The 25,280-nt window shown below is 39.2% G+C and overlaps 1 protein-coding gene across 3 annotated transcripts in view; it reads right to left on the reverse strand.

The window, feature by feature from the left end:
- Window positions 1–373: 373 nt before the first annotated feature.
- LOC110835255 (proteasome adapter and scaffold protein ECM29) overlaps window positions 374–25,280 on the reverse strand; it is a 35,320-nt gene continuing 10,413 nt past the window's right edge. For 2 of the 3 annotated variants that reach the window (XM_087359412.1, XM_087359413.1), the window contains exons 3-35: window positions 22,403–22,533; window positions 21,934–22,050; window positions 21,618–21,736; window positions 20,893–21,042; window positions 20,029–20,194; window positions 19,481–19,620; window positions 18,760–18,964; window positions 18,146–18,231; window positions 17,465–17,654; window positions 16,715–17,007; window positions 15,648–15,942; window positions 15,178–15,465; window positions 14,097–14,370; window positions 13,245–13,444; window positions 12,434–12,535; window positions 11,958–12,179; window positions 11,204–11,318; window positions 10,394–10,577; window positions 9,409–9,526; window positions 8,750–8,920; window positions 8,335–8,577; window positions 7,703–7,824; window positions 7,031–7,253; window positions 6,453–6,609; window positions 5,629–5,787; window positions 5,377–5,508; window positions 5,036–5,178; window positions 4,730–4,893; window positions 4,222–4,411; window positions 3,562–3,697; window positions 2,809–3,015; window positions 1,905–1,976; window positions 374–1,695 (exon numbers count right to left, since the gene is read on the reverse strand). In XM_087359412.1, coding sequence (XP_087215538.1) covers window positions 1,565–1,695; window positions 1,905–1,976; window positions 2,809–3,015; window positions 3,562–3,697; window positions 4,222–4,411; window positions 4,730–4,893; window positions 5,036–5,178; window positions 5,377–5,508; window positions 5,629–5,787; window positions 6,453–6,609; window positions 7,031–7,253; window positions 7,703–7,824; window positions 8,335–8,577; window positions 8,750–8,920; window positions 9,409–9,526; window positions 10,394–10,577; window positions 11,204–11,318; window positions 11,958–12,179; window positions 12,434–12,535; window positions 13,245–13,444; window positions 14,097–14,370; window positions 15,178–15,465; window positions 15,648–15,942; window positions 16,715–17,007; window positions 17,465–17,654; window positions 18,146–18,231; window positions 18,760–18,964; window positions 19,481–19,620; window positions 20,029–20,194; window positions 20,893–21,042; window positions 21,618–21,736; window positions 21,934–22,050; window positions 22,403–22,533 — 5,645 coding nt within the window. In that variant the 3' untranslated portion in view covers window positions 374–1,564. Of the gene's footprint in view, window positions 1,696–1,904; window positions 1,977–2,808; window positions 3,016–3,561; window positions 3,698–4,221; window positions 4,412–4,729; window positions 4,894–5,035; window positions 5,179–5,376; window positions 5,509–5,628; window positions 5,788–6,452; window positions 6,610–7,030; window positions 7,254–7,702; window positions 7,825–8,334; window positions 8,578–8,749; window positions 8,921–9,408; window positions 9,527–10,393; window positions 10,578–11,203; window positions 11,319–11,957; window positions 12,180–12,433; window positions 12,536–13,244; window positions 13,445–14,096; window positions 14,371–15,177; window positions 15,466–15,647; window positions 15,943–16,714; window positions 17,008–17,464; window positions 17,655–18,145; window positions 18,232–18,759; window positions 18,965–19,480; window positions 19,621–20,028; window positions 20,195–20,892; window positions 21,043–21,617; window positions 21,737–21,933; window positions 22,051–22,402; window positions 22,534–24,759; window positions 24,911–25,280 lie in introns of those variants that run through there. The other variant, XM_022075285.2, reaches the window with a different exon arrangement.

Genomic DNA, 25,280 nt, shown 5'->3' on the forward strand with positions numbered 1-25,280 from the left:
TTCGGGTTATAATATGAAGTACGGTGGATTCCGGTTAACTGGGGCGCACCGGGACTAGAATGCTTTGGCCCGATTAAGCGAGGTTCCACGTAACGAGTTAAAAAGCCTTGTTCTTTAAGATTTGTCCCAAATGAACGGCCGCCCCGATCAACCGACGGCCCAATTAATTAAACAAACTTTAACTTGACATTTGCCTGGAGGGACTGAGGAAAACAACATTCAAATTGTCAAATACATTAACGCTCATTATAAATCATTATGACACGTCACACACAAGTTGGTCTGTGTCATTACATAGCGGAATTTCACATAAAAAAGATTTTATTTAAATAAAATGAAAGGGCATCATTTCAACGACAGACTGCGAACTCGGTAAATTTATAAACCTCGTTTTATTCTACTTTTGCATACATGATTGTTACAATAAGCCACGGCACTCGAATGGTTTATGCCATTTTAAGATTGCCTCAAATTACGAGCGGTTTACGTTGCAGGCTAGTTTCAACGAACGACAAATTTCTGACATGAGAGGGGTGAATCACGACACGACGACTGGGATATCGGACGTGCCGCTCATTCACGTGTATATCTCCATCTTCAAAAGCCAGCAACAATTTCATTTTTATGTTTGTGTAAATAAACAAACTCAAATGGAAAACTTTGCAGCAGTTACGTACACGGACTACGGTGCGTCTGAAAGCATTTTATAAATCTCGTAATCAAAGTCTTCTCGAATAATGACTTTTCGTACAGCATCAGAACAGAACGATCGTCTCTGACGATGCGAGGATGCGTTGAAAGGTAACGTTTCCATTCATTTTGTGACGAACAAGCAGCGTGAACTACCTGCATCAATTCAATCAGACATCTCCGCTTCGTACTTCCGGCACTAGAAGTCTCTGAATTACAGCCGTTAAAGTGGCATGGTGCAGGAACGTGATATCAGCGTAGAATAAACAGCGTACGATGATTTAATTTCTGACATTTCACTGATTAACATTCATCAACAAAGTTCTGTATGGAGATGACTGAGCGGACACGAGTACCGTCAGATGCCGTACGTTCCATGTTGTGTAGACTACAAAGCACAACAACCCAGAAGATATCTCAACTTCCATCCTACGAAAGTCCCGAATACTAAAATGCGTTCTCCGTTTTTCATTAATATCCAGCATCTGTCAAGGTTCTTCAGTCCGAAGCTCTCGACAATCTCACAAGACATTCCGTTAATCCGTTATCCACATTAAAAGAGGTGTATAATTTAAATTAAGGTTATAATAAATTACTTCTCACCGCTTGCAACGTCTGTAGAAGAGTTGACATTTCCAACATAAACTTTTTCACGGTTACGTAAGTCCGCGCCCTTTCTGAACTCTTTACCGTCAAGCGTTTCTATTATGAGAACGTAAGAATTTTATCACAAGAAAGCGTTATTAATTTTTATATAACATCTTAAATTAACCAACGATCCGTACACATGGCAGACGCAGTAAATCTATGGTCCCACAGTTTTATATTCCAAACATGAAAACAAATAGTTTACTAACCGGTTAGGGCCGTAAGCTCATGATTTTAATAAATTCTTGATGTCAACGACTCTAGATTTGATTTCTGGAGCGTTATCTTTAACGCATTCTTCCAGCAACGGTCCAAATGTCGCAGACAAGCCGCGCAATTCATCTGCCTGATTCAGAGCTGAAAGTAAAAAAAATATCAACATTTAGAAACAAAATTTGTTCTATCAATTTCTGTTTCTGAAAAATTTTAATTATGATATGACTGTACAAAATGGAAATTATGCTAGAAGAAAAAAGAATAGTTAACGAAACAAAGCGAAAATAAATTCGCAGAGCGCATACATAAGCACAAGTACGAGGTATCATTCTGAAGTTAAAGCGACTTACCTCTCAATTTTTTTCCTAACAAATATAAAACATTTAAAGCCTCTTTTCTCAGTCTCGTATGCTTCAGTACACCTGCAAGAAAGAAATGACACAGCGATCACTTCACCCAATTCAAAAACTAAAATCTTGATCAGTTTGTAAACGAATGCATTTCGTTTCAGTATACAAGACATCCAAAAAAACTGGATACTAATCAAACAGTGCGACAAAAATTGTAACAAGTAATTATAAAACATCTAACCGTTTAAAAAATCAACGAACTCTGTGGCAAGAATTTCCACTTTTGAAACATGGAGACGTCAGTTAGAACACGTACTGACTGGTTCACAGGTTACTCAACAACTGCAGGAAACAAGGCCTCGTAACTCACACGAGAATGAGCCGGTTTAGCGCCAGACGCAGCAGGTCAGCTTACATATCAGTAGTCCGAAGCTGGTCTGAGATTCGTTGACCGTCGCAAGCATGCGTGGGAGGGAGGGGAGCACAGGCAGACAATAGAGTCCTCACTCGAGTGCTATCGGACGAGAGATTATCGCGTTTCGGCCGCAGAAGTAGCGTGCGCGGGTTAAGGAATGTGCCTGCATTGATGGTGTTTTAATAGTTCCTTCAGTTCACAAAATACAGTGCAGCGTGAAAGTCAGCGTATCAAAACGCCACCGACCGCGTCAAAATTAAATGGGCAACAAATTTTCTCAGTCAAACTACACACGCTCAGAGAGACTTTGCCATCTTGCCCCTGCTCGCCCATTCCACTTTCCCCTCCCCTCTTAGAGAGACATTGCCCAAGTTCAGAGTTATTTTGTGTCCGCAGCAATTTCAATAATTCAGCCCAAAGATGACGGAACAATCCTAGCGGGGGGAAAAACCACAAAGAAACAAAAACTGAATACACATCATAACTCACCTAACGCAAATTCTAAAGCCTGGTATACTTTTGCGAGTATTCTACGCAACGCCTCTCCGTCTGCATCTTCCAGTATCATTGAGCTGTTAAGTAAAGTCAAGCGATCAACATAGCAACCCAGGGCTGCCACAACAGCCACCTGCACGGGTCTCGTACTGTTAGCCAAGCAGGACACGCACTGCTCCAACACCTGCTCACGATAACGAACTGAAACAACAACAAAAAATTGACGACAATGACAATTCTGTACCAATTACATATTAAATGCTGATATCGTGTTTTAACACAATTTAAGATTCTTTCAAATATGAAGTTTGTTAACCATTCTCTGAGGTAGGATGTGAATTTTAAACGTTATTTAAAGGAGTTTTGGATTTCGGGGGGGTGGAGGATTTAACATTAATGGTGCGCCAGCGTGATACACAGCAGCTGGACCACACGTAACACAGGACACGTGGCCGACGGAAGTTAAACACAGTAAAGTCCTAGTATGAAAATCTCTAGTGGCTATTTCATTCATTACAATTAAATTTTATCGTTAAAATGGAGAAAAATAAATATATCGAGCTATATAGCATGAATTATACTAGAACCACAGCAAGAAAGAGTAAATAGCGAAGTTCACTGCTCAATAAATAATTTCGTAAACTTCTGATCTGAAAATCATGCGCCTTAAAGGGCAGTCACTGTTTTGTGGAACATGAAGTAACGACGCAGCAGACGGACGAAAACGATATCTGATGGCGGCTTTACCTTGTGTGAGATGGTTGCTAGGCCAGGCTTTACCAAGAGTGTCATAAACAGTCTCAGTTAGCTGCGTAAGTATCGCCTGCCTCTTGGAGTTTCCTTCCGAGTTTCTTTCGTCGTCCGATTCCTCCGTTCCACTTCCCTGAGCAAATTTAAAAAAAAGGGGGGTAATTGTATCTCCGCTGCTATAATAATACTTAAAACGTACAATAGAGGAGATATCTTTCCTATTCATTTCTTTACTTGGTCCAGTTGAAGAATTGTGACGAGAAATGCGAAAATTTATATTTCCGCTTGTACATTATCAAAATTCTAACCTAACCCAAAAGCAAACCAATCTGACATCAGCTCCTCGAACTGTGATTTCAACAACACGCAGCGCTTATTCTGAAATCTGTGCTTGAACTGTCATATTCCTATATCTTGCAGTTTTAAACAATCTTTCCTTCCGCACGTCAGTCAATCCTAACCCCGAATCAAACGCAATAAAAATTTTAAAGAAATAAAAATTTAATATACCACTTAAAAATGGACGGCTTTCATTTCAACTCTGCCAAGTTCTTATTACTAACATTTTTTTGCCACTGTTAAAACTACTTACAATTCCCACTCTCATTTGATCATAATCCGCTAAGTTACATCCTTATAAAACTAGACTACACTTACCTTAGCTAACGTATCTTCGACAATGGAATAAACTTGGTCAAAACGATCAATATCTAAGGCCGAAAGAGTATCCCCCAATGCTTTTAGAGCATGCTGCTTGTAGGCAAGCTGTTCCTTACGACACTCCTTCAACATGGCGTCGACTATAGTATCCACCACGGGACGAAACTCCTCCTGCTTCAATTCTGACCTTGAAACGACACAAAGTGGCACGTTTATTTATGACAAATTTTATTCTTTACAACATTTCCCCGCTCGTCATAAAAGTAATTTATTTATAACTTGCATCACGTTAAACCGGGTTCTGAAACCAGGCCTACTAACGGACTAACGTAAATCACTGGCGCATCTTACGAGTCAAAATTCTTTCTTCTTACGGTAGTAAAAACATCACCACGACGGCCTATTTATAACTAAGTTTATGTAAGTGATCGCATATCTACATTTTTAACGTAATTGTCACAAACCACACTGCAAGAGACATAAAATAATATATTCTGAGACATACTTGCAACTAGAGCAGATGGTAGCCAACGCCTTTAACAAGTTTTCCTTCCCGTTCCAGGTCCGTCCATTCAAACCCGTCACCAGGATATCAATCAGCGAATTACGGCGTTCAGCAGACATCGTCTGCCCAATCTTTGTCGCCACCGTGCCAACAGCGTTTGCAGCCTAAACAAACACCAACGACTTCTAATAGTTGTAAGGACGTGACCTTATAGCAGCACGTGTAAAGAATCATCTCGTATAATATTAAAACTCTGCCAAATATTTTGAAAATTTCGGAAATTAGAAAAATACAGTTTATGTTCACCTGAGCCTTCATTGTCCAAGACGGAGATTCTAAAGCAACTTTCAGAAGCTCGCAAATCTCAGCTGCATGCTGCCTGATGCCTGACTCTGTCCCCGGAGTTGCTTCATGCCACACATCTTCCCACACGCTGACACTACTGCCATCTGCAATGAAAGAATCCGCTGTATTCACATCGGTCAGTCCACGAGGTGTGCACTGTCCTTACAAAGCGTAATAAAAGCTGGTTTGCTAACTCTTTAACGGCCGCAAGCACGTCGCAGTTACGAAAATAAGACACAGCGATGACGACTATGAACGCGGAATGAAAGACTATCGATAACAAAGCCAGAAACATGACTTACCTGGAATTTTATTAGCGTGCATTGCAAAAAATACTAATGGTATAACAACTGAACTGTGTTCCTTCAGGACGTCTTGATTGTGCTGACCAATTGCTTGTAACGTGTACGCGCAAGCAGATCGCACTGATTCATCTGCAAACACAAATAATTTAAATGAACATAAATTCAATTTTCTGCAACAAAATAACGTAACGCCCGCCCAAAACTGTGTTTATCCTCAGAACAACAGTGAGATATGTGAACTCTCCTTACCTTCCTTCTCAAAGTACCAAGTCTGTATCTTAGCAAAGAGCTTCTCCAGACTAGAATCCTTCGCTGTGCTAACGAGGTGGCCGATAGTAACGGCGTAATTCTTTCGAACTGCGGCGTTTCTGTCTGTCAGGCCATTCAAAAGGGCGGCCAGAAGTTTCCCTGTTACGTACGGAAATAATGAGAATTAGTCTTTTCATAAAACAAGTTTTATGAAATCCCAGTCTAGAAATTATTATTCTCTAAAATTGCAGCAGAGATCTGAAAAGCTTCAGTTGTGTTACGTTATTTCACATCATACTAATATAACCTGACTCCGCCCCCCCAGTAACATAACGCACCAATAAGGAGAGGGCAGCATTATTTTGGTCATTCCTCAAACTTACCCCAAAGACGGAGAAAGAGCTAGTGTTCAAAACGGCGGCATTCGACTCAAGACTAACGCATCTGAATGATCGAGAAAATTTTATAACATTCATGTTCCACTAAAGTATCAAGTCTTACACAGGAATTACATACACATCTGGTGACCGACATTAAATTCCTAAAATGGAATAAAACGGAGTAACAAAATAATACGTGAGCCAACAGCAAAACCACGCAGTGTAAGGAGCCAAATTAACAAACTACTAAAACACGCAGAATGGGCCAAAAGTCCTCGAATGTAATCAAGAAATCGCAACGCATGGCAAAAAAACGTGACCTTGTTCCATCAGGTTGGGCAGACAAGCGGTCCGTCCGCCACTAGATGCCCGTAGTGCAAAGTGTCACATGACAAAAAGTAATGACTTTTGGCCCAGCCTGTACTTTGATAAAAGTCTGCATACCTGTGTATGGCTGCAGTTCATGCTTGAGATGATAAGACAACAAAACTATCAGGTGCACACATGCCACTCTTGTTCCAAGTCCCACTGAACTTTTCATCAACTCCAGCACCTTCGGAATCAGATCGCCCAAAATGCTGGCATCCACGTACTGGAGACACTGTTAATCAGAAACATTCTGTGGCAGCCGCAATCACAGCTTCCCAAATTACAAAATTGTAGCGCTGGAAGGCGGACGGAACCAGGACACTTTGTTCAGAGTCTACATACGTAAGAGGATTGGCGCTGGTAGCAGACCTCAGATGATTACACATTTATATGGCACGAGGCAAAACTGTGTTAACACAACGGCAGAATTTTATGTCGCCAGAATTTCTACCAACGGAAATTATTAATCATGGAAACAGATCGCTACATTGTTCACGTTCAAGTAAAGCTGTCCTGGTATAGATCATCGTGGCACTTTGGGGCAGCCAAATGAAAGCGGGCCCAAGTACCACGCACATTTACTTACGATTAAACGACTAATCAAACAGACATACACGCATGCGTGGTTCCTTAATTAAAATTCTTTTAATTACCTTTGCTACTGTCTCAGTGGTGTAATGACTCTTAGCTACTGACGCTCTCACGGAATCTATGACTTCCTGCGTCTGCCTTTCTGCCCCAAATTGTACGCTAAGTTGGCTGAGGCCACGAGATTCCAGTTCTCCCGTAGCTTCAAGGAGAGCAGGAATAAGAAGAGGAAGATGAGGTTTTAGAAGATTCCCAGCCGATCCCACTAGCTGCGATATAGTTTGTAAACTACAAATGAGCAAACAACATATTTAAATATGTAGGATTTGAGGTTTTCGTGGCAGTTAAGACATTAATGATGGCCTCCTGGCTTGTGGTGCCATCTGGCGGAAGACCTGCAGAAACAGCATATGCGTCAGAAATGTTGACGCCCACCTGTAAGGCCACACGTCACCACAACCCAGAAGACCACCAACAATGATCTTGTAATTAATGAAAGAAAGTACTCGAATATTTCATGTGAGAAACAATGAACCTGCTCTTACAATAACGACAGATAAGCAACAGAATACGAGCTCAAAAAAAAATTCAATGCCCCACACAAAGCAACCTACCTTTAATTTTAAAAAAATGGATACTCCTACAAACACACAGAATCCAAAAATGATTTGAGCTATGTCCTCCTTCTGGCGACGTAGTCAGACAAGAATCATTAAATGAACGGCTAAATTCCGTACCTGATCGCCCGTACTTCGGACACAGTATTACAGATTCCTGAATTAAGGAGGACAGGCAGGATAGTTCGCACCATTTCCTCACCCGCCTTCCCGTTGCTCACGTCACAACAACGAACACACAACTGGAAAAGACATATGAATTATTCAAGATGCACCACTTCATCGAGAGAGTGAGATAAGATTACGCAAATAAAGATCTCTAAAGAATGAGAAAGTTTGGTGCTTCTAAATTTTAATACAGATAAGTATATTAAATTCAACCATCAGGACGCCCTGACGCAGGCAGCAAGCGCTTCTGAAATGTCAGTGAACTTGTACCAAACTACGTGGCGCAACGTCCCAAAGGACAGAAATCTTCGGGAAGAGTATACTTCAACGTCGATCCGGAGCCACTGACAGAATTTAATATAATACGGCGTGACATCCCAGAAGTCAATGACGTTCGTACTCACCGGTGCAAGAGCCTGAAATCTGACCTTATTCCCCGCGACCCATACAATTCAATTCATACATTAAACAGTACTACCAAACTGAAACAAACTTCGAGTAAAGTTTACATTGAAGTGTTTACATATCTCTAAGTAAAATCAAACATAGCAACAAAAAATATAATACTGTAACAAATGACAAACCTTCGATAACACTTTAGTAGTATTTTCTGCCGCATGTCTCGTCCCCTCATGAACATCGTCCATGACCCGCAACAGCTGCGTCCACAATAATGGAAGACTGTCCACGCAGTCACTCATACTTCTGCTGCCACCGCCTCGAAGGAAGTCCGCCAGAGCGAGACAGCAAGACAAGCGGACGCGCCACTGCGGCGCCGTTAAGTTCGCCAATAGATCAGCCAGAATTTCCTTGTGATAGAGGTCAATCTAAACATAAATAATGACAAGAAAACAGTGAAAGACACAAGAACAAGATTAAAGAATGATACAGAAATCACCGCCTTTTATATTCAAGCCTCCCAAACGCTTTCAGTAACAGACTGTACCAATTTATTTCATTATGGAACACAACAAAAATAATTAATATGTTGCTACTCACAGTTTTCTGCGTCTCCGGTACGATAGCGTGCCATATACTGGTCATGGAGTTCTGAATCTTTGGAGTTGGGTCAAACTGATAACGGTACAACCGTGGAATAACAACAGGCAGATACTGAGACAGCTGCTCCCCGGCTAACGACGCTATAGTTGAGAAGCCAAATGCTGCGCCCTACGCAGATAACGACAGCCCAATAACACACAAATACGTCGGCACTCGGAGCGGCTTCATTTACCGCCTCGGCCGTCGCCACATGGACACGACCTCGTAAAATTTCCAAAGTTTTAAATTAAATCTCAATTATAACTAATTGTGTAATAGATCTAAATTATACTTTTAGACACAGGGCACATTATTAATCCTGCAATTTAAATACACTGAGGAAGACCTGTAACAAGTGAACATGAGTAAACACTTATCAGGTAATTAAACCCAGTTGCCGAAGCCCTTAACTTTGAGACGTCATAGTAGAAGAATAAGTCAATAAAATTAAATTAAATTAACATGCGATTCACTGTAACGCTGCTGCACGAATGTCAAAAATTTTATATCGCGCAACAGCGAAAACAACAGCAAATGAGTCAGTAACATAATATAGGTGCTCGTATTTCATACTATACCACACGACATAATAACTTCACACTAATAACAATTAATACCTTCTTTGAATTCCAAATAGCATTGTGATTAGCAAGTTGCATAAACTTGTATATAAGATCAGGCTTGTTCAAGTCAGAAGCCAGAGAACACAGTTCCTTGTACGTTGATAAGTTACCACTGAAACAAAAAATATGTGGGTATCATAACGAGTAACAAAGGTTTACAAGACTACATCTGTAATAATTATGTATCGAATATTAATAAATAAGTAAAGTATATACGTAACATCAACAGAAAATTCTCGCATAACAAATGAGCAATTTAAATGTAATACTATCCAAAATTTGAGTCTCACGAGTTTGAACAAATAAAGGTACTACTGTATTTTTAAACAGGAGAGAGAAGGAAGCACGGAATTCTGAAACAGGAGCCGATACAAAGTAACGCAAAATAACAAACTACAATGTTTCCCAGATATTAAATTTTCCCATATAAGAAGTTTGGTTTTCAAAGTCCAGCCGAAATTCTCATAAGAATAATATAAACATTTCCTGCAAGTCCTCCTTTATAACGCTTTCCCGCTTTAGAAGTTTATTTTGTAAGAAACTTTCTTGTTCCCGTGTTCACTGACGTAGATCACGCCGTTTCATTTTCACGTACAGAGTATATGACGTGCGCAAGACAGCGTCAGCATTAAATGCGTTGCATTGGAAGATAATTATGAAGGTGCCTGTGAAGTGTCGCAGAAAGATTTAAATATTCAAAGTTTGATTCAATAAACGAACCCAGAGGCACAAAAATATCTGTCAATTCAGGCCTCAACGAACTTCACTCCTTCTGAAAATAGCAAAGAAAAGTAAACAAGAATTATTTTAAGGTGGCTGTCGTCTGGGTTGCAGTGCCTCCATCACTGATGGAGGCAGCAAGGACCCTTGAGATGCTGGTAAACTTGTACCAGACTACACGGCACGACAACCCAGAAGACAGCCATCTTCACGGACTCACAGCCGTGACGACGTCAAATCGCACAGAGATTTATTTTACCCCGTCGGTGATTTTCCAAGTGCTCCTTCCTCGAACAGTTTTGTATCGCCGGTGACTTGTGTCACGCTGCGACGCCCCGATGTCAGCTGGTCCAGCAATTGAGTAACAAGACGACTGCGAGACTCATCATCACCACAGTCATACACCAGGCCCAAACCTTTTGATGCTACATCCTGGACAATATCTACAAGAAAAAACAAACATTACACGACATGAACAAATAGTTATTGCTGAAGTTCTGTTCATAAGTTGAAGAAATATTTGTTACTGAAAAAAGCAAAATGGATAAAGTTAAAAAAATAATTATTACAAGTAGTGTCCCTGAAAATACATGTACGTTTATTATAGATTTTAGTTTTCTATTCTAATTCTAGCGTATCACAGAAAAATTAATTTCCGAAGCGTGCCGTGAGAACCAAAGGGCTGAGAACTGCTACTGTAGGCAGTTATCTCTCTGAACAAATAAGATACGCTACAGCAAAATATGAGACTTCAGGAAATAGTCTCTAGTTGGTACTACGCTACCTAAGAATCTGTCCATTTCTAAAGCTTTATTTCGTCCTAGATTTATATGGTAAAGTGCTTCTAGTCCGAAGTACCCCACTTTTCATTTAACTGCACCTGCTGGTATCATTTAGTGTATCAACCCAGTCCAGGTGTTCTTTAAAAAGCAATAATACTGATAAACTAAAAAAAAGTCATACATTATCAAATAGATGTAACAAGTAATCTCTAATAAAATTAAAATTCTTTATCACACTAAAATTCATTGCAATATGAATTCTAAGAATCGACAGCACGAAAAATTACCACTGTTTTCTGACAGAAGGTCCATAAATGTTGTCTGCATTGCATCTAGTCTCTGCTTGACAGGTTCACGTTTTGGGCAGTGCTTCAATAGGGCAAGCAGCCAGATTCCCGTCGCCTGCGAAGAAAAGATTTCAAGTTCACCGTTCAAATTGCATATTAGCATCTTATAACACAGGACCTCGTACACAATCTCACTTTAAAGTTGTGAACTCCTGTATAATTGTCGATTCTGTGCATTTAAATCGCCTGATCCGCCAGGAGCCCACTCAGCTACACAGATTAAAACTTTGACGGAGAAGATAACGATGACGTAGGCACACGAGCAGGAAACTCCATTTGCAACTGTTGTTTTTATGGTCGTGATGATATCAGATTTGTCTCTGTGGAATTGCGGCTGCCAACAGCGTAACTGTCCATCCCCCAGATGATATATGAGTGAAAATGGAGCAGCGGTAGAATGATACTGACGAGGGCCATTTTGTTCAACACAAATTACATGCGGACTCTCCAGAGCACAAACCCAGGCCTTCCGTGGTGAAAAAATTGATGACCGGCCACTTCAGCTATGGAAAGACCCATTGCCTTAACTTAAAAATTAACTTTGTTAGTGCAGAATAAGGACATGGTCACAGATCATCTCAAAAATTATGTTGCTCATTTTGATAACGAGTGCGTGTAATTACTCTGACGACTCAAAGTGTACGCAACTTACGCAGAAGACATTTCGTGGGTCTTCACGACTAAACATACAGACCTGTTTTGAGTTTGGATGTGGATCAGGGGCAAACTTGTTGAGAAGTTCGTCAAGCAACCACTGTAGATCCTTGTTTCGAGCAGCAAGAATGCCATCCAAGCCTTGCGGCTCGTATTCTGATTCAAGAGTCGTCCACACGTCACGAGCAAATGGAGACATGACTCCCTGAACGCAACAAACTAAAGCTTCCCCCGCAGTGAAGTGAACTTCCACATCCCGAGTCTAAGATAAAAGAATGGAATTAGAATATATTTCATGAAAATAAGATTACTATAATATGCTGTTAAGAATAAGAAGAAAATAAGTATGAATGCATTAGCAATGCCTCTTTAATTTCACTTAAGAGATCCACAATTTTTTCCCTTATGATGATCTTAAATTGTTTTAAATGAAAATGTCCATAATGTAGGAAATTACTTCAGATGGATTACCGTCAATTCAAAGAAAAGATTATAAGGGAGATTTACAAAACTCACCTCCTTTGCCATGTCAAGGAAACCTTGAATGATGTCACGACTGTGTGGGAATTCTTCTCCGACACATAAGAACCCGGCTGCTTTGGCAGCATGCTCCTTTACCTGGAAAATTTAATATGGAAATGACTAAGGTATTTTATGCATTATTATTACGATTATTGTTGTTGTTGTTTCTTTCCTTTCACGGTGATGAACCTCCAGATTCCACAAAAGGTTGGAAACTTCTTGAGTGTCTGAGTGACTGTTGGCTTCTCACGAAGGACTCGGCTCCACGGAGTAAGGAAGCGTGAAGTAGTTTCATATTCCACATACAATGAATTTCAAAATTTGTATTTTTTATTCATTTTTTATTATTTTAATGTACTGAAGTGTAGTATCGACATGACTAAACGGAAGAAAAAAACTTATGCATAAAGACGTATTCTTTCGGAACAGGAACGAAAGACGTAGATCATAAAATGTTGTGTAAATTATACAACATGTGGGTATGCAATGTCATCTAATCCATCAATATTTTTAGAAAATAGAAATGTAGTTGCTCTTGTTTAAATGTACGTGTGATACGATGTCACATTTTGTTTGTTGCTTCAGCGTAAACACCGCACAAAGTTGCTCTTAAAGTAAATTGTCAGATTCATGCTTTGAACCGTTTAACCTCCAGCCCTACAAATCCACCGTCTGTTGGATTAAAGACGGTCGGACCCCAGTTCCTCCCTGAACAAACACTAAAAATAAAATCCCTCAACAATCTGTTACGAATCAAAACCAGTCACCAAACTTGTAATTTTTTTTTTTAATTTCCATTGCTAACCTTTGTTGAAAGCTTCGTATTATTCATGACTGCAAACAGTTTCTTCACCAAATCCAACTTAGACATAGTCATACTTCTATCCTCTGCTGACACCAATGACGGTCCACTTGGAAGTGGTAGAGCGGTACAGTGAGCCAGTTCACCAATAGCAATGCAGGCGGCCAAGACAAGCATCGAATGTTGATGATTCAACTGGCAAACTGAAGATGTTGTAATATAAATACCACACAATAAAATTACTAAACTAAACAGTAAAATAAGAGGATGAAGATGTCTGTCTTCTGGGTTGTTATTCCATTTAGTCTGGTAGTTTACCGACATTTCAGAGGTTCTTGCTGCCTCCGTCATCATGGAGGCAGCGAGGGCCTCTGAAATGTCGGTAAACTTCTATCAAACCGCACGGCGCAAAGACCCAGAAGACAGACATCTTCATACTGACCACCATGGAGACCTGAACATTCACTTGATGAAGTAAGATGGAGACGTGGAACGAGATGACGGCATTCCTTGAAAATCATACTCCATGCATTTAACCATCAAGCGCTACGTTAAATCCAACTACACATGGGAGTTAAGGGAAAGACTGCCTTAAAAGATCACAGCCAAATGTCAGCATAGCGGTCAACTCTTGCTTCATATTCGAGAGGTCCTGGTTTAAAATTTGGCCTGAAGACCACCTGTCATAAAAGTATCTTACATTTACCCTCAGTCCCTTCACAAACGAGTTGCCTCGGCCTTCGAAGAGAATGGCCACTCTGCACAGACACACGGTTACTCTAAAATATTCTACGCGATGATTAACTTGGCCAACATTTCATATATTTCACATCTCTAGTCATTATAAGCCATTACCTATTGCCTCAACTCCGCCTTTGTAAACAGCGCATGAAGAAAGGTCAACCAATAAATTATCTTTCTTCATCACACAAATCTTTCTCTCCAAAGCATGTGCTGTTGCCAAGAGGCAGCCATGCTGAGCCTCCAATGGATTTTTACTCTTCACAGAGCCTATCAGGTCCTGCACAGCTTCTTCGTATGCCGAATCACGAAGCCCGTGAGCAATGATAATTCCATACAAAAGCGCAGATGTCTCACGTATTTCTTCCTTTGCAGAAAATAAGAGTCCCTGCAAGATAGTAAATCCATTTATAAACCACTGACATTAACCCTTTAAAGCATGTACGTATTCTGGGATGCTGCGCTGTGTAGTCTAGCAGAAATTTACTGATATTTCTGAGGTGCTTGCTGCCTCCATCATCAGAGCAAACATTCATCACAGAAGACAGCCATCTTCAATCTGGAACGAGGACATAACCTTAACTGCAAACAACGGATAATGTCTGGGAAATATTGTTACATCAAAACGCTTCAGGACACTTTCTCGTGATCCTACCACACAGACGTCATCAAATCTGACTAGTTTGTGTGCAAGAAAATGAGAATGAAACAGAACCAGACAACTTATCAGGCGACATAGGAAACTCCAAAGTTATACTATACAAGGTAAAACACGCCTTTATTTTAACTGTATTCAGAATAATCAGAACATTATTTGGCAATAATCCAGCCAGTAACGTAGATCAAAAAAAAATTTAGATGCGATTTCAAGGCCATTTGTTTCTAAAAACGGAAAAACATAAATTTCAAAACAAATAACCTCAATGGAAATTGCACAGTTTTCATCGATCAATCATACAAAATCTGCAGTTCTGTTAGCAACTCCCACCTCGTACGTCTGTACGACTCCTGCGTAAAAAATTTAAATACAAGGTGCCAAGGCGATGTCCGGCATTGTTTAGTTTCATAAAAATCGTTCCAAAAGCGTCAAAACGTTATTAGAGATGTTCATGATTTTTGTTTTTGAAAGTAGCCTGGAAACCCTTTTGTGTATTTTTAGGTTTAAGTAGACATAAAAACAAGTAAAATTGATAACCTTGAACCAGCTGAGTTTATCAGTAAACTTTTCTGCTAGTAGGTCGGGCACACTGCCTAGTATTTCTAGAAGACAGGCCAGTGGTACAATACTCGGACTCGCTGTCAAAAGTTGGTGAATCAAGCTCAGGTACTGATCCAACGTCTCGCAGCCAGCCTGAGTTAGGCGGAGGTGACGCAAATATCTACTGATCAGCGGGGTAAACTGAGAAGGATGCTGGATAACTTCACGTTTCTTCAACGGCACATCAGCACTCCGGGCAAGACACAGGCGCAAATAAGTCAGCATCTGTAGTGGAAACAAATTCGATGAAGTAAACATCAATAAACAAGGAATTTTATGGTAATAATTCATGGAATGGATATTACAATTAAAAACGTAGTACTTTATATTCAGTTTCCATATTTTGATACCAAAGCATACACGGGGGGGGGGAAACTTTTACTATCAGACGAGCAGAAATACTGTACCTCCACGAAAGTGGGAGGGCTAAATGGTAGAGTGTGGTTCCCAACAACATGACGGGTAGCGGCACTCTGCATCCGAACCGTTGCTCGCTCCGCAAGATACCGTGCCATGTCGCAGAACTGCGGTAACATCAGTTGTATGTTCCCGTTACTAGTAAGAGAACTTTTTTGTTTTTGTTGTTGTTCTTGGTTTTCTGCATTTCCACTCTTCTCTGATGTTCCACTCCTCTCAGGCTCTTCGTTTCTATGATTTACCCCATACAACGCTTTCAGAGCTTCAGTGAAAACCTCATCTTTACTGAAAGTACAAACGTTTTTACATTGTATGAATATTATATTGCGATCGTTGTAATGTAAAATGCAACTGATTTCTTTTTCCAACCCCACTGATTTACACGTAACATACAAAACATCAAGTAAAGGAAATTCCAAATGTTAACAAGACTTGTAATTTACTTAAAAATGGCATATTTAGAAGCTGTCAGCAGAGTAAATCTGACACATACTAAAAAATGGTAAGTGTCTGTAATTTTTATGATTTTTGTATTCTGCAGATTTTCAGCAATGTAAAAAAATTATAATTCAGCCCCTAGATACGGCACATAATTTATTATCACCATTATGTTCTCAAACCGATATATCTACAGACACTAGTAGCACAGCGGTTGTCTTCTTTCTTTTGATTTTTGGATTTTAGATTCCTATTTGTCTTTCTATCTTACAAAATTTTTGTTGAAAAAACTTCTAGGACCTAGACGGTAGATGATATTAAAAAGGAACTTAAAAAATAGGCTATGAAGGTGTGGACCACGTGCATCTCGGTCAGAACCGAGGTGGGCTCTTGTCAACATGGTAATGAACCTTCGGGCTCAACAAAAGGTAAGTTGTTCAAATACCTGACGTTTCTTTTTTTACGTCGCTTTCACAGACGCTGTTTGCTGTTGTCTAAGAGTCTAATAAACACAGTTAAAACAAATATCAAGTATCTGAAGAGTAAGTCACTGGAAGCTATATTATAGAATCAAGTGGTTTCCATGTTCTACCTTACTTACTTCAAGGTCTCAACTCACCTGTCTCCACTAGCTAACAGCAGCAGATACCTCGATGGCGCGTGGTTCAACGGAAAAACAGACGCCGCGTATCTAACGGCAACAAACCTGGCCATTGGTTCACTTGACTCCACCTGATTTGCTAGTAAAGCCTGCATCATGATCTGACGTTGACTGCCCATCATAGTGCCACTGCTGTTACCAGACGCCTTAACACCGGAAAACTGTTTATCGTCTTCATCCAATCCGACACGAAAAGCTTCCACCATGCTAAGAAGAGCTTCCCGGACCGACATTCGAATATCCTGCTCTTCCTAGTAAAAAAAAAATAAAAACATCAAATATTTAATAAAATCTTGAAATGAAACGTAAAAATTATCATCAGCAACACCTAAATGAAGAATTGAAGTCCTTCATCTGGAATAATTAATTGGGGATCTTCAGGTGGTTCGCGTGGAACTCGAAGTCGAGTTCAACGGGTTCCACAGGTAACCGACTACATCTACACAGACCATTCTACCGAAATAGGTAAGCTGCCGAAGACATCGTGAAGTCGGCAACACAAAACATGTATACAAATTAGCAGTCATATCTCTTATTTTCAAACAACCACCTGACGATGACCAATTGAGGCCGAAACATGTAATGGATTCTTAACAAGCATTCAAACTATAACCAAAAATGGTTGCGTAGACAGAGTGTCAACCTAACAACGACCCAAGTAAATTGGTTCCTTATATTCTGTGATGCAGAAGTTTCACTGCACCTTACCTGCAACAAAGCTTCAAAGAATGTCTGCAACAATGCAAGGTCCTTATTCACTAAGTGAGGAACCCTACTGCCCAATTTTCCAGTAGCGCTGTACGCCAGCGTTTTCAATGCGTTATCATCATCAGCAATCAACTTGAGCAGCCCAGAAAGGAGCACTCCAGCGACTGGTGTCAGGCGCTGAACATTGGCACTGTAATTTTAACATTTTCTCAGTTAGGTTAAAATCCGTAATTCAAATACATGTACAGGTTAATACTCAAGGCAGTTTTTACATAAACTTCAGGACATGTTCCCTATCCATCAAATTCAGAAGATATTCAAATTATTATTAGCTAAACTAAGGCATAACACCAACTATCTTAACGGAGCTACAGCACTTCCTGAGATGCCAACGGCATGCGCACCCAATCAATAAATTTCCCTGCATTCTATGTAAAATTAAAACTCACAAAATCCCATCAATGGACCATACTCTGAGCCACATGAATCCAATCCTATTTCCTTAAGATACACTTTAATGTTATCTACCCATCTTTGTCTTGGTCCCCCAAATCAGCCCTTCTCATCGAGCTTGCAAACCAAAATTTTGTACGCACTTCTCATCACCCCAGTGTACAATCCCCCACCGCTGTCATTCAGTAACATTACACAAAAGCAAAGTGGCGACAAACATCTACCAACCCTAAAATTATAAGCATTGAAAACTGTAGAGCCATGTTCTTCAGCCTCGGATTTGTGTTGGTTCCATACAGCGAATCAAAAAACACCTGCAAATAAACAGAAGCCAAGTTAGAATTTTTTCGCTTTTGTCTCTTCACACACTTTACCATAAAATTTTGCAAACTGCATGGCTCAAAATCTGAAGCGGCAGATAACGCACTGTTGCGACCCGCCCGTTTCGGGCAGATTATATTTTTTTAAATGAGGAACGAGTCTGCATTTTCAGGAAACACTTTCACCTAAATTAGTTTCAAAAGCAAAGTTTACAACACAAGAGTTTCGCTCCAAAGTTACGATTTACCAACACGATAACAATATCTGTTAGGAGTGCCTTATCCAAAACTGTGTTTTTAAATACAAAGAAGAAACTACAAATGTATCCTTTGCTCCGAGTTATATAATACCCACCTCTGTCACTTAAATGAATTACATTTCCAACTCAGATACAACTTAAATTACGGAACTTCTAAACATAACTGATATCGGATTATATCAACGCAAACAACTCGCACTCAATTCGCAAAACACATTGAACCTTAACTGCGCCAGGAGAAGCTCTCGCCAAGCGTCCTTACTTGAATACAGGCTGGGAATATAAGTGCAGGTCCCCTTGATCTGCAGAGGTACGGCAGGATCTTGAGGCGTATGCGCGTGCTAGCCGGAGAACGATGATGCTCTGCCTTAATAGTACTCAGACGAGACTTCGTAGTCAACAGTTGTGTTCCCAAAAATAATGAGTACAGAGGCGCCGTTAGGCTCACGTTACCCCAGTCTAATAACCTATAACAAAATGTGTTACATTTTAGAAACGGGATAGGCCGTCACTGCCGTGAAACTTTCATCACGTTCTACAACTCTAAACCTCAATTGTTACACTTGAAACTAAAATATTAATGAAATAATTATACCCCATAAATTCTCGTAAACACTTTTGTTTCGCTCACAGTTCTCCGTTAATGATTAAGACTCCAGTTCTGTGTTTATATTCTGGGAACAACGGGGCAAACATTCTTTCTAAACATTCTCACCAATTCGCCAGACCAGTTATTCTACCAGCTCTTGCGGACTGGAACTGTCTCAAAATCCAAATGCCATAAAGTTGTTTACACAATTTTCTTAGCACTAAACTTTATGAGCGTCACATGCCAACTAAGTCTTTCCATCTATCTTTATGTCTTCCCACTTCTCAGATGTCTGTGTTTTCAAAAAGACAATTTATAAAACTATATAAGGTTATATAAACTGAAAGTTAACTAATTATGAACCTCTACGCTATCTGCAAATATTCTTACTGACCCGACAATTTTCTTCAGCTCCATATCTGCAGCGTTAGCAACGCTGAATCTCGTATCTGCAGCAGCCACTACCAAGTGACAAAGGATGTCGGAATCACTCATCACTCCACTTGCTAGGAACTTCACAACACCCAGCTTAGTCTGCAAAGAAAGCACACGATCAATTGTAAAACATATTTTGTGCCATTTATTCAAAGTTACGTCAAAGACTTGGAGAAAGACTTTCTGTATAAGGATACCAGTACGAAAGACCTAACTGCCGGTAACGCATTATTAAAACATCTTACATTTTTTGCACTTGAAACTGTGCCTTCAACTACACAGAGTCCCAAAAAAAGTATATAAACATTATAAAACAGAATATTAACCTTGTGCGTATACACCTTTTTGGGGCACCCGAGCTTCTGGGTCGAACGCCACGTAGCCTGGTAGAAATTTACCAACATTTCGGAGCCACCTCTCATAAATTTCTACCACACTACATGGCGATACAATCCAAAAAGACAGGCAGCTTCAAAAGGGCATATCATTACTATATCTTCTAATAACCTGTTCTAATTCTTCCGACGTCAATGGATTCCCAGCACTGACTCTCTTGAAGCTATATTCACTCATGCCAGGTGGAACAGGAAATGTACTTGCAGAATTGTTGCTTGTACCTTCTTGCTGACTGCTCTGAGCTTGATCCAGAAGTTGGTCCTGGTGCGTAGTTGCACTTGTAACACACGCGAATGGATCAATTTCAAGAAAATTAAGTTTGTACAACCAAATTTACCAAGCTGAGAAGGCAGCTGGAAATACTGAAGCATGGCCCATGCAAAGAAAGGGACACACGTGTAGAAAATCTAATTTTCAATCTGTGGAAAACCTTGCCGACTTGTTCCGAAGCGCTGAAAAGACGGTATCAGCCATGTTGCCACTCCATGGCTCAACATATTAACGTGAACAATTATTCTCATATGAAATACATTAAATCAGACCTAAGAAAAGTCTTGCAAATGAAACAAGTGCCAACCGTATCACTCTGAAACCACCTACATACAAGCTGAGAACTGAACAGCTGTGTAAAAATACCCAACAAGACATACCACATTCCCTTGATTTTAAGACGCCATCAACTGTAACAGGTTTCAGGAAAAAAAATGCTATATTGACGCATAGACACAATCAAATGTAAAATGCACACCAATTTCTGAAATTTTAGAATGCATAAAAAGTCTCTTAAAATCAAAGAAATGTGATTCCTCATTAAGTTCATCGACATACCACTAGAGCATCGAGATCAGCTGGCACGACTTCATATTTGTATAGGTCGAGCGAGACGTACTGGCACTTGCGCAAAGGACTGATCATGTTCATATGAGTACCGAGTAACCTAACGTACTTAATACAGCCAGATGACAAATGGCTTACCCATATGGAAGTAGCAGCATGTCCAGCATAAAGTCCGCCAGAAGCTTGAAAATGTGTGGGCGTTCATTAAGACCAAAAAGAACACTCCTCTTCTCAGGATCAGGTGGTACAGTAACGTGTCCAAGTACTGGCATTAAAATGAGTAAAAGGCTGTAGAAAAAGGGACCACAGATTCTATTAAAGTGTATTATGTTTTCTGGTTTGTAGATGGCATCAGTCTTCCAACGCAACCTAACCAGTTACCTCAGTTGTGATGCAATAACCATTGCACGTGGTAAGCCCCAAGGCAAAAATACGGTGTCCTTCCTCATTTTAATTCCAGAGACCTTCGTGTTGCGGTGCTTATGCGCAGGGACAATTTAACCTCACTTTATCTTTTTTTTATATAAAATTATCTGTGGTTTGTGCAACTTATTTAAAACTATCAAAACCATTATCTAGTCATAAATTTTAAAAATACATGCATAAAATTATATGTAAACCAAATAAACTTAGGATATGTTATCAAACTTTTCCTAAAGTATTAAGGCTAACAATTCACTCCATCCAGGGAACAATTAAATTTCACTAATCCGAGATATGAGGTTCTTACTCAAAATATGCATAAGGCAGTCTTGTAGGTGACTACCGATGTTTCAAGCACGCTGCCGCCATATTCAGAAGACCATCATTGACAACGTCCATCAACTCTTGTCAAATTCTTTACCAACATTACTTTGTCTCACCTGTCTTGATGTGACTGAGGCTTTCCTTCTAAGGCGTTCAGAACACACGGCACCAATTCTGCTTGTTTTGCCACCGGTAATCTTGGATATCCCAGTTTTATATAGATTATCGTGAAATTCTAGGGGAAAAATTTTTAGGAAACTGAAACATTAGTTTTATTTACATAACCATCACAAGTAAATCTCAATCGTGAATAGCAGCTATTTATATCACAAGCACTAGAACTATAGGAATACAATTTATTTTTTTACCCTGTAATTTAAGTGTATTTCAGTCACATGAAATATACTTTCTAAACATCAGATGTAAACTTACAGTAACAAATGAACTTGCGGCTGGATCCTGATACTGGAGAAGTAGGGCTTCCACTGGCAACTGCACCAAAGGACGGCTTTTGATTCGCTTGTTGATATGGACAAGTAATTCCATAACCTAAAAATATTAACCTTCGATAATGACCTTAATGCTTTAATAAATTCAACCCTTAATATATGAACATAATTTGTGCAAACACAACAATTCATATGGTTAAAATTCATAAAGCAAAAATAAAATTACCATTAATTTGAATGTAGAAAATCCTGACTGGTTCCTGACTCCCAGAAAAATATTTTCCCCGCGTCACAATAAAGAAAGTGTGGCGGCTAGTGGGGGTGATGCGATGCAGGAGGATTACCCTTAAAATTATATAGGGAAGTTCTGAGGCTTTCATAGGTGGAATGCAAGTATGGCAGAAACATGAGTAAGACAGTGTATGTGCGTTTCTGCAATATGATTTATATACCTTTTTCCTAACTCCATCTTGCTGGCTTGACAGTTTTAATAACACTGGTGGAAGAAACTTTGATATTGCACTCTGCAATTGTTCATCCGATTCTGCAGAACCAATGCGAAGAAACACACGTTCCAAGAGGGCTGAAAATTGAGGGGGAAAAAATTCATGTATGAGAAATCATGTCCTGTTATGATATGTATCAATTCGCTACCCCCAACCATAAATTCTCAATCCAAGCTATTCTAGTATTATTATTATTATTAATCATCCTAAAAGTGATTACTTTCAAAATTCCATTAATGACGTATTTGCTAGATTGAACAAACGTTCTGAAGCTTATACAAACTTACGTCAGATTTCTGACAATGCATAACTTCATGAAATTTTGTTCTAACAAAACATGCACAAACTTAAAAATGTTATAATAATAAAACTGAAGAAGTATTAACAACTAAATCTGCTGGCTTATTACCTGACAGTAACTTAATCTGGGAAAAGCAATCTGAATATATTGTCGCCATGAGGGCAGGCACACCAGCCTTGAAAATAGATACTTTGTAATTTGGTGCTTACTTCTATTCCACCATGTCAAATGGGGAAATTCAACAGACACCAAAAGAGGTTTCATTATCCAAATGAAAATTATTAGAATAATGGCACATGCAAAAAAAATTCACTTATAAAGAACTATTTATGAAATTTAAAATACTTCTACTTCTGAGTAAATTCCTACCTCTCAATACTGGCATTAATTGTGAATGTGGGAAGGTTTAAAATAAATTCTGAAATACATTATGTCACTTCAACACAAGGCATAAACATGACTTCCATATGACAAATGCTAACCTCACTATTTACCAAAAAGGTGCTTACTACACATGAACCAAGTTATTCAATACCCTTCCTTCCAACATTAAACATTTTAATCAAGACACATATCATGATGATACAAAAGTATTTAAGCCACAATTGAAAATGTATCTTTTATCTCACTCCTACGCTGTATAACAATTTATGTCAAATGAAAACTCTTAAATATTGTAAATATTTATGTAAATAACTATGCTTTTATATTTTAACCAATATTTTATTTGTATTACTATTAAATGCTGTATTCACTTTATTATGACTTGTTTCACATCCTTGGCTTGTCCTATAATGAATCTGTGAAATGTAAATAATTTCTGTTCTGTGAGATTTCTGGTTCTCATGGTAGCAAGTATAAAGTTGGCCATATTCCAGGTTGTTGCGACGAGTAGTCTTGTAGAAGTTTACCAATGTTTCAGAGACAAGAAACACCATACTATACAATGCAACAACCAACAAGGAAGTCTTCTCAAAATTCTATTCCATTATCACATATAATCAGCTATCTTCCAACTTAACCTAGTATTGGTACAGAATGTAACAATATAGAAACTTCCATTTGTGTCATAAGATGTTCCTCTATATCTCAGAATGCTTTGTCTCAATCACAACATATTTCATAATTAGTATAGTCTTCTTAGACAGGATAGGCAAAGGAAGAAGTCTATGGAAAAATCTTACCAGAAGAAGAGATAGGATGGTGGGACACATTCTGAGGCACCCAGGATTGGTTAATTTGGTATTGGAAGGAGCAGTTGAAGGGAAATATTGTAGGGGAAGACAAAGATTGGAATATGTGACGCAGATTTTTGAGGATGTGGGCTGTAAAAAATATGTGGAAATGAAGAGATTGGCACAAGATAGGCGAAAATGGAGGACCGCATCAAACCAGTCGAAAGACTGACGACAAACATAAAAAACCATTCATTACTAACCAATAAAATCAGTACTTTTACGAATACCAAAATAAACACATGAAAGTGATCTTCAAATAAGCAGTTTTAAATATATGGAATCATTGCACCGTATAAAACGGGCCAAACATATTTAACACTTCCATAAAATTGAGGATTATGGCTTTCCTCTTGAATCAGTCACTTAACTGAAACCAAATTTATAATGACAGACCGTCTTTGTGGCAGAGTAATTCCCACTCCTCAAACATCGCCCCACAGACCAACATGCGGTTCATTATCGTTCTCTTTGGTCTCTCCAAGCAAATGCCAGAAATGTACCTTAAATTAGGCAATGACCTTTCCAATAAACTGTTCAATAATCACACCAACATTCCACACTATACAAAGCAAGTAACTGAAATCCTTATTACATAAAACCAGTAAATAACAATCATGACTGGACTGCTTTTGTATTATTCTTATGCAATGCTTAGAAACATATATATGTATAAGTAACATGGAAATTAACTGACAGATAATTATATGCTTTGGGGTTCATTCCGTTCAGGCTCCTTTATAACAAATCCATAAAGAAAAACTTACTTAACTCGTCTGCAGCATTAGCCATTTTCACACGACAAACTATTCTTCGTGAACAAGATAAAAAACAAATATCAATACCAACATCAATGCCACAGATGGTATTAAACGCTAACTGCTGTAAGTTGGTTGCAATGGCCACATATGGTGACTATGCAAATACTCTGCAAAACAATCTGCCGGTAGCAAACAGTACTAATCCATGAAACTATGAAACCCTCTGGATCTGATTCCTTGCAAGACATTTTAGTGCAAAGGAGAGCTCAGTAGATAACAAGTTAGGTACTGTACGCACAGCATAGAAGCATAAGCGTTTTCTTTGTTCTCAGCCCTCCTGTAAAGAACAGAGAAGGGGCTGTGCTGACGAGCGAAGACCATCAAAAAACATTTGATCGAAAACAGCTCAAAAGTTTTTCACTTTTGAAATTAAAATATTAGGGTCCATCTAGTTTCTTTTAATATCCCATGTACAACCTGTCAGTTAACTTGTTACACGTGAAATTTCAAGTTCTCACGGTGGCGAT

Source organism: Zootermopsis nevadensis, unplaced genomic scaffold, assembly GCF_977971745.1.
Source record: "Zootermopsis nevadensis isolate Lab colony 2312 unplaced genomic scaffold, Znev_1.0 Znev_ptg000031l, whole genome shotgun sequence".
In the NCBI taxonomy this organism is placed as follows: domain Eukaryota; kingdom Metazoa; phylum Arthropoda; class Insecta; order Blattodea; family Termopsidae; genus Zootermopsis; species Zootermopsis nevadensis.